Below are 12,974 nucleotides of genomic sequence, written 5' to 3'. Positions count from 1 at the left end.
GATTAGGAGATGGGAACTGCAGGGCACTAGCAAGATGGGCCAACGCTCCCACCTCCCAGTACCTCAGCCATGGGCACAGCCTTCAGGATCTGGGGCTGGCAGACATAGGCCAGACTGAGACCAGGGTGCTGTCTGTCTTGTGGCTGCTCAGGAAAGAGCCTGGGGCAGAGGCCACACAGAGAGGGCCAACAACAAGGCAGCTGGGCCTGCCAGACCTCCTGCCATTGCAGCGCCAAATCTTCTCCATGGGGATGGGTGTTTGTTACCTTTCCTTCAAACCAGCAAGGCCCTCAAAGGTGCTTGTAGGGCACAAGGCAAGTTCCTGCCTCATGGCCTCCTAGACCAGAATTCCTCCTACTATTGCTACACATACTCCCTCCCTTGACCTAGCCCTTTGTGTTGGCAGCTCTTAACATCACCAAGTCCAGCAGCTGTGATGTCTCTGCCTCTCAATCCTATCATCCCTGAGCTGAATAGATCCAATTCTTCTTGGGGCCATTCCTCCCCAACTCTCCCTCTGAAGTTTGGCCCTGACTACCGCGTGACAAGTGGATTTCTGATAACCACTGGAGCCGTTCTCCCATCCCCCCAGATGGTCCAAGTTCTTATGTCCTCCCACCCAGGCCTATATGGAGAAGGGAGGGGCTTGGGACTGCAGCCTGAACTATGTCAAATGACCCTGTCTCTCCCACCCCCTTCCTGATACTGAGCTGTCAGGACTAATCCCCTCAGGGGTGTCAGAAACCAGTCTGCAAAGCAGAATTTTGTGTTTCAAGTCCAAAGCTTTGAACTTGGCATGTAACTAGTCCTCAGTGAGGGGCAGGCATTTTGCTAAGTTTGACTCTCAGAAGTTGGACAGGCCTGAAGATGAAAGAGAAAAATCATGTCCTTTTTCCTAATAAAAAGGAGACACTAATAGCAGTCAGCACTTAGGCAAAGCACTTTAAGTTTCTAAAGTCCTTTCCAAATTAAAATATAAGCCTTTACTGAGCATGTGACACCACCATCACGGCCACCCAGCCCTCAGAAACGAAGGGAGGTACGTGCTGGCACCCAGCACACACACCTTCACTTCTTTCTCCCTAGGAAAATGGAAAGGGTGCTCAAACCTTCATCCCAGACCTCCCTCCCTCTATGTTGGCTTGCTCATGTAACACACACTTAATGAGCAAATCCATGTGCCAAGCTCTGTGCCCGGTGCTGGGGATAAAGCACACTAGGCAGCTTGCTGCCTTCCAAGCTAGGGACGTCCCTGGCGGTCCAGTGCTGAAGCCTTCGCCTTCCAATGCAGGAGGTGCAGGTCCGATCCCTGGCTGGGGAGCTAAGATCCCACATGCCTTGCGGCCAAAACACCAAAATATAAAACAGAAGCAATATTGTAACAAGTCCAATAAAGAGTTAAAAAAAAGAAAAAAGGAGCTTCCAAACTAGAAGGAGATACATGTCAACTCACGCATGGTGGGGGACTGAGATCCTACAAGAGCCCCAAGGGAGAAACCAGCCTTAGAGGGGGAATAACTGAGAAGGACCAAGATGGCTTTCAATGGAACATCCAAGGTGGGGTGGCTGCGAAAGGTGGATATGCAGGCCAGGAGCTCAGTTCCAGGGGTCTGAGCTGAGACAAGAAAGTCCTAGGAAAGCACATGGGTGGCGCAGGAAACTGCAGGAGTGGATAAGCTCACCCAGGAAGAGAATAAACCTTTGGGGTCAACGAGGCCCTTCTCTTCTCTGATGTTTGGATGGAAACAAGGAAGGCTGAGAGACGGGACGGCTGAACACTAGAGCTTCCAGAGCTAAGGCCCAAAGAGACTTCTCTCTGGGCACACCCAACATCCTGGCCTCTGTCCCTCCCATTGTCATCTCCACCTTCACTTTACCCGGATGTGACACGATGAAACAGTGTGGACTTCAGGCTCACACCAACTTAGTCACAACAAACATTACTATGAGCCTATTATATGCCAGGCCATATGTGTACTTGTAGCAATACAGACACAGTACTGTCCTCAGAGAGCTTCCAGTCTATTAGAGAAAGCCCATGTTAAATAAATAGCACATAAATAATCATTAAGTTATCATAAGGGCTCAAAGAAGAAAGGTGAGCTGTTTATAGGATGGAAGAGGGGAATCTGACCTAGCTGGGGAACTCTGAGGACAGGTCAGCAGAAACTGACTGACAGGAAGGCAACAGGGGAATGACACGTGCTAAGGCCTTTAGGCAAACAGCACTTGGAAGGAATCAAGTCAATGCTAGTGTCCCTGGAGCACAGAAAGCCAGCAAGAGATGAGGCTAATGAGGAAGGCAGGAAAATCCAGGGCCTCATAGGACATGATGAGGGTTTTGTACTGTTTCCTAAGGCAATGGGAAGCCATCCAAGTATCTACCACTGCCGTGCTATGCGATCTTGGGTGCTCCACCAGCATCAAAAGTTAGTTCCTTTGCACACCTACCCATCCCTATTCCCAAGGGTAGACAGGCCTGGCAACTGGGGACCATTTTTTTTTTATCTAGAAGGAGAGAAAGAAACTGCAAGAGAGCAACTGACCTCATTGATTCATTGTAAGATTCACACATTTACTGAAGGCCTGCCCGACCCTGGAAACTCAAGTGAATCACACATAGACCCTGTCCTCATGGAACTCACAGTCCTTTCCAAGGAAGCAGATGTCAGTAAGTGCCTGATCACTGCGATAGAGAGTGATTAGAGAGGACTGCAGTAGAGACAGAAAGGAGGACAGTGCTCAGGCCCGAGGCATCTGGAGCCCAGCATGGGGAGTGCTGCCCCTGGTCCTCTCCTCAGCGCACAATCCACAGCAGGCTGGGGCAGACAGCACTTCCCACATAGACTGCAGGTTGGGCGGGGGGGCAGGAGTGTGAGGAGGACCCTGAGCAGCAGTGAACCTAAGCCAGGATCTTCCGGTTGCAAAGATGAAGGTTGAAAGGCTGTGACTAAAGCCACTAAGGAGAGAAGAGGGAAAGGTTCACCGTATCGTCCAAGGATAAGGGAAGGGGCTCCTTTAGAACACGGAACAGGACTGGAATAGAAAATCATTTCAGGAAATGGCAACTCCAGTCTCCAGGCCTGTTTCCTCTTTGGAAAACACGGGACTGGGGGGTGGGGGAGAGGGATAAATTAGGAGTTTGGGATTAACAGATACACACTACTGTATATAAAATAGATAAACAACAAGGACCTACTGTTTAGCACAGGGAACTATATTCACTATCTTGTAATAACCTATAAAGGAAAAGAATCTGAAAAAGAATACATACATACATATATATATATATATATATATATATGTATAACTGAATCACCTTGCTGAACACCTGAAACAAACACAACACTGTAAATCAACTATACTTTAAAAACTTAAAGCGAGGGGGTTGCTTAATGACTTGATTTCTTAGGTCCCTTCCTGGTCTGAAATTCACCAGTTCTGAGGCTCCTCAGCCTCCCATAAGGGTCAGGCTTATTGCTGTCCCCCAGTCTTTGCTTATGCTATTTTCCCATCTGGAACACTAGCCTTCCTCTACCCTCTCCAAATCCTGTCTGCCAGGACACCACCTTCAGGAAGTCCTTCCTGATTTTTCTTCCTCCTTCCTCCACGTCCCACCCTGACCTCCACAGTTAATACCACAGTTCTCCCAACAGCACTTTGCTTAATAACCTATTACATACGGTCTGGTGCTCGTACTTGACTAGTCTAGGGACTGTCTCATCACTTCCAACCTCTGACATCCATTTCAGGGGCAGGAGGGAAGCTCCACCCGCACAGGTCCTAGAAGCAGACAGAAGTCTGGGTCCCCACTCCCTCTGCCCACAGTCCTTTGAGAACTCAACAGGCCTCCACTTGAAAAGGGTGCTGAAAGCAATGATGTCTCCAAGTGCGATGGGAGATATTTGTGTCTGCTTTACCCTTGGCTTTTTGCTCTGGTTCAGGTAGGAGCGGGGTGGGCTGGCTGGCAGATCTGAGAGCGCGGCACGCCCCAGCGGGCAGGGCGCACAGCGCGGAGGAAGGCGCGAGTCAGTCTGGAGTGCTCCCCATTTATCAAGCTCACGCAGGCCGCCAGCCGAGCGAGTCTTTCTATCATTACACCTCTCAAAATCCGATTCATACCACTAATCCTGCCTTCATTCTCCCAGATTAATAACATCTCTTTCAACCTTCACAGTGTGATAAATAGACAAAGAGAGAACAAAAGGAGAGACAGAAGAGAGAGAAAGAGCTGGAGCAAGTCCCCATAATAGAGAGAGCCGAGAAAGAGGAGAGGGAAAAAAGGAGAGCGAGCGAGAGCAGGCAGCGGCCAGAGACTGCAGCGGTCTCAGAGAGCCACGAGGAGAGCGGCGGCTGCGCCCCGCTATGCACTGTGCTCCGTCCCCAAGAGAAAGAAAGGCTCGTTAACAGCTCCTTCCTGCCTGCACTTTTGTTCAAATTCTTTTCTTCCCTTCCAATCCTGCTTTAGGTCAAATTCCAGTGAAAATGAGTCTCCTGGCTTCCCGGTCTCCTCCCAGCCTCCCTACCAGGCCCAGGGAACCAATCGGGCCCCTGGTGGCAGGGCTGGGTCTGGGCACGAGACAGGGCTGGGCAGGGGCTTAGAAAGGGGCGGAGCGAGCTGGCCTAAAGCTTTGCCAGAACTGTTCCCTTAGCACAAACCCCTGTCCCTTCCCTGCTCTTTAGGCAGAAGAGGAGAGGGAACAGAGCAGAGAGGGGGCTTGGGGCCTGTCCTGCAAATCGTTCCAACCTAAGGCTCCAGCTGGTCCAATCCGAGGCCCCCAGCTGCTAGCAGCTCAGCTAGATGGTGAAAGTAGGCACCTCTCAAGCTTGCTAAAACCAAGGTGTGGCCCATACCTCCAAATTCTGATGGAGAAGTGTGCCAGGGACAATAAACCCCACGGGCCCCAGCCCTAGGCCTAACACAACTGACCTGTGATGCTTCTTGTTCTCCCTGCCCACATGCTTTGCCCAGACTTGTCTCCACAGCATACTTCCCATCCTCCTCTCAGACTCAGTTCAAGGGGCCCCCTCTGGATGCCCGGCTGAGCTCTTCCAGGAGGATTCAGGCGCTCCCTCTTCGGGGCTCTGAAAGGCAACAGCATTCACATTACCCTGCAGCGACTATCTGTCTCCCTCACTCCACCGGGAGTCTGTCTTCTGAGTTCTCTAGTCCCAGGTCCAAGCTGCCCACGACACTTCCATTCTTTCTCGACTTTGCCCGAACTAGCCCTAGCAGAAGACTAAGCCAAACAAGGCTCGACCCTCCCTCTGGACTGCAAAGTATTCCTAGGCAACTGGCAAGCCTAGCTCAGAGGCAGAGGCAGAAGCACTCCGCATGGGGAAGCTCTCGGCCCCGTGCACCCACTCCCTTCACAGTCCATCAGAGTGGAGGGAGGCGGGGCTGCACCAAGCTCCCTGGACCACTCTCTTCTTCAGCAGACCCTCATGGCGGGAGGTGGGGTGCACGTACGCAGAAGGAACGCCTGCCCTGCCCAATCTAGCCTAGTAGGAAGAGCCTTCCAAGAAAGTCAAGGCTTCTCCAAGGACGGAGTCTGGTAGTGGACAGGAAAGACCCAAAGCAGACCCTCAGTAGAAAGCTGGTGGCCTTGTGATCTGTTGAGAGGCAGATCCCTCCTAGGGAATATCTTGCAGACACCTGCCAGATACTTTCCTCCAAAAAGCCTCCCTCTACCCTCTGTCCCAAAACACAGCCCTCCTTTTGGATCAAAATGGCTGCTACCTACTCCCACCATTCACTCCTGGGGGCCCCATCACTTCCAGCCCCAACTCTCAGGTTTGCCCAGTTATACCTCTGCCTGGGGAAAGTCCAGAGAAAAGGAGGCTTCATAGGGCCAAGTCAAAGAGCAAAGTAGGGATCATATCCCAGCCACCCAAAATCCCGAAGTTCTGTTAACCTTCCCTCAGCCCCATATCAGGACTGTCCACAATGTCACCTGCTCTACCAGGCCTCCAGGATCAGACACCTACAATAGGGAAGGCTGAAATAGTGACAGTGACTGACATTTGTCCACGGGTCCAAGTGACCCAAGGAGGTGGGGGGCTGAAGAGCGAGGGCAAGAAGGAGAGAGAATGATACAGCCTCACTGAAGGAGAATGGTCCTCCCTACAATCAGCCTAGCCCACCGGTACCCTGGGCTCTAGGACAGGCTAGGTCCAGCTGGCACACAGGCCCACACTTCCTCCGAGGCCAAGGCCACAGCAGAGCTCCAGAAGCACGGAGCCCAGAGGCCCTTCCTTCCTAAGAGCCCACACTGCTGGCAGATCAGAGAGCCTCAGCCAGTCAGGCCTGCAGCCTTCTAGACACAGGCAGCCAGCAGGCCCAGACACCCCTAAACTTGCTCTAATCAGCTTCCCCAGGGGCTCAGAAAGATGCCCTACCCCTGACAGTGGGACAGTCCCAGGCCCTAGGAAGAGAAGTCACGGCGGCCCCTCTATCCTCTGCCTTTACCCAATACACAGTCTCAGGGCCTCCCCCAAGGTATGCCTCCACCAGGCCATCCAACTCAGGGGTGAACCTCATCCCCTCAGGAGGCTTGGCGCCTGCGGCGGAGAGTCAACCTAGACCTCAGTAAGGGACCTGTCGGAGGTCAGATAGAAGAAAGTCAGCCAGACACAACAGGATCTCTGGCAGGTCGAGAAGCCAGACCCGAGTGATGCTCTCCCCCCAAACCAGACTTTACAAGCTCACTCTCTGAGTGCCTGGTTCCAGAGCCCACTCTTCGAGGCAGCCGGTGGCACAGAGCAGGGAAGAAGTTGGGTCCTAATGTGTAAAAAGCCCCAGCAAAGCAAAATCATTTACTCTTCAGTGCGACTGCTCAGCAGAGCTAATAAATCTTGCATGAGCAGGGCCGATTCTAATTTCCTAATATGAAAAGGCATTTGGATTGAGAGAGAGGGGGAGATAAAAGTGATTGAATCTCCAATAGTCCAGGTTACTGACAAGAAACATCCTGCTCAGCCCTGAGAGAAGGATGGCAGCGCCCGGCCGCCTGCACACACCCATCCGTTCTGCCCTCCCCTCTTGGCGCGATACATCTCAGTCTCTTCTATTGACAGGACGTGGCTTTAAACACAGTTACACAAGTTATCATTTCTGCCTTCTGATCAATCTGAATTTTCAGGACAATTACCCTCTTAATCAATGATTGCTATCAGCAGCCCAGCGCCTGGACGGATTTCTCAGCAAGGTAATCATGCCGCCAGGCTGGACGGCGCGTGCATAGGCAATGAAGCTCCGGGTGGGGTCTCCTCCCTCCCTCCGGAGCCCCCATATCCCCGTGCCACTGGCAGCATCGAGGACAAGGACGGCAAAGTGTGAAGGCCACTTCAAGGAGTGATGAGAGTAGAAGGGAGGGAGGGGAGGGGCCCAGCCACCCTGCAGCCTTCCAGACCACCTGATTACGGAAGAAACCTCTTAAAACCCTAAATTTACTGCCCACCATGCTGATGCATCTCCACATGCCCTCCTGCCATCATTCCCACCTCCTAACTAGCCTAATAAAGCCCAATTCTAATTATGGGCTCGAACTATTAGGGTGATCACCAAGTACAAAGAAAAGAGAAATATTGGTTTTACTCATCTCTTAGGGGCTGTTGGTTCTAGAAATTCCTTTTCTTCCAAAGACTTGGTTCATATGAGCTACTGACTGGAAGGGCAGGGGCAGCCTCTCCTCCTCCTCAGAGGTCCAGGCATCTGGAGCTTTCACAAAGCCAGCCTGGCCTAGAGCCAGGAGGCCACCCAGCCCCACACTCCCTCCAGGGTCCTCCCACAGATTCAGCCCTCTGTGCATAAAACATGGCAGGGCCCCTCCTCAGGAGAAGAGGGGAGGGTGGATTTGGTCTCTGCCTCAGCGTCAAGTTAGTCAGAGGTATCTGCCGTCATGGGGGCAACTCAGTGTCTCAGATCACCTGCTGTTGGGTGAAGGACTTACACGAGAAAGGCCAACAGTGGAATGAAAAGGACATGGTCCAGGACACTGACGCATCAACTTATGCTTCAGCATGGGTGGCAGATATGTGTATACAGTTATACCCAAACAGAGTGGGTTATGGGATTAAAACAGATCCCCACAATTTGCTATTATATCCTGAGGGGGAAAGAGAATTAGAAAGCATGGATGTATTCACTTACTGACATTTACTGGGTGCTAACCATAGGCTAAGTGTTGGGGATACAGCAGGGAACAGTATAGAAATGACCCTTACTCCCAGGAGCTCACAATCTACTAGGAGACAGACAAGCAGCTTTCTGTCTACAAAACAAAAACAATAAAACAAACTTGTAACACGAATGTTCATAGCAGCATTATTTAATAGCCATAAAGTGGAAACAGCTTAAATGTCCATCAACTGATGAGCACATAAATAAAATGTGGGGACTTGCCTGGTGGCGCAGGGGTTAAGAACCCACCTGCCAATGCAGGGGACACGGGTTTGAGCCCTGGTCTGGGAAGATCCCACATGCCGCAGAGCAACTAAGCCCACGAGCCACAGCTACTGAGCCTGTGCTCTAGAGCCCACGAGCCACAACTACTGAGCCCGCACACAACTACTGAAGCCCATGAGCCTAGAGCCCGTGCTCCGCACCAAGAGAAGCCACCGCAATGAGAAGCCTGCAAACTGCAACAAAGAGTAGCCCCCGCTCACCGCAACTAGAGAAAGCCCGCGCACAGCAACGAAGACCCAACGCAGCCAAAAATAAATAAAAATAAAATTTAAAAAAATGTGGTATATCCATACAATGGAATATTATTATTCACAATAACGAGAAATGAAGTGCTGATTCATGGTACAACATGGATGAACCCTGAAAATTATGCTAAGTGAAAGAAGCCAGACACAGAAGGCCACATATAAGAAATTCCCAGAACTGCAAGAATAGGCAAATTTAGAGAGATGAAAGTAGACTAGTGGTTGTTTAGGGCTTGGGTGTTTGAAGGGAAATGGGAAGTGACTGCTGTATTTTAGGGGTGACAAAAATGTTCTAAACTTAGATGGTGAAGATGGTTGCACAACCCTGTGAAGATACCAAGAAACAATGAATTGAAACACTTTAAATGGGTGAATTGTATGGTATGTGAATTATATCTCAATAAAGCTTTTTTTACACCTGCAGTATGACAGAAGAAGTGCAGGCTCACCAGCGGTGAACAGAGCCAGGGAGAGCTCTAGCACGGTGCCCACATGCTCTGCAGGCACTTGATACAGGTGTCTGAAGAGAGGGGAAGTTCCCAATGGGAAAGGGGGAAAGTCTTCACAGGGGACATAAAGGAGTTAGGTCTTGAAGGATAAGCAGGAGCTCACTGGGCAGGAATAAAGCAAAGGACATTCATGCAGATGGAACCAATGTGAATAAGGTCTGGAAGTGGACACACAGGCTATCTTGGTATAGTTGGAGAGGTACTTTGGGGGTCTCAAAGAACAGGCCAGAGAGCTTGTACTTCATTCAGTGACATCAAGATTTTTCAAGTAGAGAAGTTAGATGATCAGTACAGGATAGTTTGGGGTTTGATGGTTCAGGTATGGGAAATAACACGTCACAGTTGCAAGGACATGGTTTTGGAGTCAGAGATCCAGGATTTAAAATCCTTAAATTCCTCTTCCAATAAACTCAAATAACCAGCAAGGGCTGGGATTTCGCTATTTTGCTCACTATTTTATCCCCATTGCTTGGCAGAGTGCCTGGCCCAGTAGGTGCTCAATAGCCATTTACTGAATGAAAATAAAATGAATGAACGAATGCTGAATGCAATCCCATTTGACAAATGTTTATTGAACACCTACTGTGAAGCTGGCACTCTGGTTACATAGTGTGAGCTCTTCAACGGTAGGGCCCCTGTCTGATCTCTGATCTCTGCCTCAGCGCCTTACACAGGTTCTGTTTGGCACAGGGCAGGTGCTGAAATCAATATTAATTCCCTTCCCTCTCCTGGTCTAGGAGGTTTCCCTAAGAGCCAGTGAATCTTGGAGAGAAGCAGCCTGAACACTTCACTGTGGCTGGCGAGAAAAGGGAAGCCGAAGCTGTAGGGGTGGAAGGCTTCAGGAGCAGGGGGTGGTGCCCACGGTGTTTGTCCCAAAGCCAGCCATGGTGCGCCAGGAGGCAATCCGAGTCGTCAAAGCCAGTAAAGAACTGAGCAGGGATGAGACTGTTCCCACAGCGCATTCTCAGAACCCTCTGCAGACTGCCCTGGACCAGGCCTCCACGCAGGGAACCTAGCACCGGTAGGGTGGAAACAGAAACTTAGGACTTGCAGGTGGAGGAGGAGGGGAAGATCTGGGCCTTATCTCCTGAGCACCCTGTCTTGGCCCTGGACAGCTGCCATTTCCACATCTCCCCTCTGGTCGGGAGGGCCCTTCAGCTCATGGCTGACCACAGTAAGAAGGGGGCTCCTCAGTCTCCCAGCCCCCAATTCCTGTAGGCCTACCCTCCCCTCCCTTTCCTTCCTGCAGAGCTTCCCTGGAGCCATAAATATAAAATAAAACACAAACACCCACAGTCCAGGAGGAGGGCGTCAGACAGATAATGGGCATTTTGTATCTTTTTATGACACTCCCCATAGGCAGCTCGGCAATCACAGCGCAATAAAGGCAGGCATGCAGCTTGCATAGTTAAACAACTGCCGGGTAATTAGGCACGGCAAACACACCACTGGGGAGGCCTCAGGGCTGCCCTGGGATCTGCCTGCAGCCTGCCCTCCTGCTTGCAGCCAAGTAGGGGCCAAGCCCAAGCCTAGCACAGTTAAGACCTGGTTGTGGGGCTGAGGACAGACCACTGGCTGCTGCCATATGCACATTTGGGCTCATGCCTGTGCACGCTCACAAGCACACCTGCCCACGCCCACACACAAGCACTTCCTGAGCAGCTAGCCTGGACCTCATCCCCCCAGGAAGGCCACTCCTCTTTTCCAAGTAGGGTAGCCGAGGGTCTCTCAAGGGCCCTGCTTTAATGCCCTTGAAGAGGTCACAGGCCTGGCTGCAGCAGGGGCTCACTCATCCAGGTAGCCCTGAGCTTACCGAGTTGCACAGGCAAGGAGACACATGAGCATATGGTCATGATTACACTGACTCTTTCTCTTGTAAATTCCAACTCAGTACAGAGGCGAATTCGAAATAAATTATTTTTTAAAAATACACCCACACATACCGTACACATATTCCTATCACCACACTTATTACCTCTACTGTATTTTTCCCCATTTACCTTGACCCACCCATCTCCCTTGCTAGATGGGGAGCTCTGTACAGGTGGAGACCAGACCTGATTCATCTCCAAGTCTACATGCCCTGATACACAGGGCTTCGCTGAGGAGAGGAATGGTATTAAGTGAGATGTTAACTGAGATGTGCTGGCCCAGGCAGAGCACAGGTCACTTGCTACCTGGGGCCTAGGTCCAGGCTGACCTAAGCCCAACCAACAGAGACAGAAGCCCTCACCAGCGCTGAGGCAGCTGCACTGTGAGTCCACACAATACCCATTCCTCCTCTAGTGACCCAGCCAAATTCAAAATTTCAGGGAACTGATGGCTAATTAATGGAACAGAATAGACAAAACCCTGCTCCAATTCCACCTGAAGACTGAGACAAAAGATCCCATCTCTAGGAGCCACCAGATCAGCTCTGAGGAGTCAGCCAGGGAAAATTAAAGCACTCAACCCTAAACCCTCTTCCCTCAAGAGAGCTGACAGCAGGCCAGGGGAGCTCACAGAAAGACCTTGATTGACCCAGCACAGTCCCATATGAATGTGAACACACATCCAGCTACTTCTCCTGGTCTCTATCTGGCCGTCACTCCACGTCTGCCAAGACAATCAACAAAGGGGTCAAAGGCCAGAGGAAGGGCCTGGGCTGCACCCCACCTTTAGGGTACTGAGAGGCCCCCCCTTCACCCCCTGTAGAAGCAGGGAGACAAGCTTCTCCTCACCCCATATTCTTATGGAAAAGCCCAAAGCCTCAACGGCATTCAGCTCCAGTCCAGGTCACCCCAAACTGTGACAGATGCCATCTGTCCAAACTCCTCCCCAACACCTGAGCCCCCAGCTCTCCTGACTTGATGCCAGGCAATGCCTTGCCTTCCCTGGACCCACAACATTTCCCAATGGGGTAAAGGAGTAGCCCCAAGGTTAGAGATCAAAATAAGTAAGGGTCAAAGAGGGACTTATCTTTCCTTCCTTGCATCCATCACATTTTTTGCTGGGAGCAGAAAGAGGAAACCTCAGGTACAATGAATGATCTCAGAATGGCAAAGGCAGAAGAGACCACAAGAAAGATCACCTCACTCAGCTTCCTTATTTGTTAGATGAGGAAACCGAGGCCTTAGAAAGGGCAAGTGACCCAACACCAGAGTCCATGCCTTTATCTTCCAGCTTCGAGTTCAGTCCAGGGTTCTTTGTATTGCACCATGCTGTCCTCTAGAGACAAGGCCTGCACCTGCACACCTCCAGGTGGAGTCAGACCACAGAGCCCACACCTACACCCTCCCCATATTCCCATGTGTGGGCACATGCCCACACCTGAGTATGCACAGACACAAGCCTCCCCGCAGGGAGAGATACGAGATACACATCTTTAAACACATATAGACATGCATGTTCACATGGGCGCACTCTCTTACACACAGACAGATTCCCATTAAATAGATGTCATTCCCAAGAGAACTGGAGCATGAGGCCAATCCCTGTCCTTCCCCAGCCACTGCCTCACTGGCCATACGACTAGTAATGGCCGGTGTGTGTTTGCCCGGGCCTCCAGCCCAGGCCAGACCAGAGGAACTGCCTTCAGGTAGTATCTGCTATGGGACAAGTGACAAGAAGGAAGCTATGGAAGGCGAGAACCTGGATTTACATCCTGGTCATGTGGCCTTGGGCAAGCTTCTTAATGCCTCTGAGTCTCTATTTCAGCACCCATAAAATAGGGACAATAGCCCTTGCCTCTGAGTAGCTGCGGAAAGCACCTAG

The 12,974-nt window shown here is 51.1% G+C and overlaps 1 protein-coding gene across 15 annotated transcripts in view; it reads right to left on the bottom strand.

Moving 5' to 3' along the window:
• ERI3 (ERI1 exoribonuclease family member 3) overlaps positions 1-12,974 on the bottom strand; it is a 129,970-nt gene that overhangs the window by 35,810 nt on the left and 81,186 nt on the right. Inside the window, exon 9 of one of the 15 annotated variants that reach the window (XM_049697344.1) lies at positions 3,325-5,085. The exons of the other annotated variants lie outside the window; for them this stretch is intronic. Within the exon in view, the coding sequence (XP_049553301.1) occupies positions 5,017-5,085 (69 nt within the window). The 3' untranslated portion in view covers positions 3,325-5,016. Of the gene's footprint in view, positions 1-3,324; positions 5,086-12,974 lie in introns of those variants that run through there. 15 annotated transcript variants of the gene reach the window in all.

Source organism: Orcinus orca, chromosome 1 (assembly GCF_937001465.1).
Source record: "Orcinus orca chromosome 1, mOrcOrc1.1, whole genome shotgun sequence".
NCBI classification, from domain to species: domain Eukaryota; kingdom Metazoa; phylum Chordata; class Mammalia; order Artiodactyla; family Delphinidae; genus Orcinus; species Orcinus orca.
Note: the sequence above shows the minus strand (reverse complement) of the source record. Positions and strands in the feature narration are given on the sequence as shown.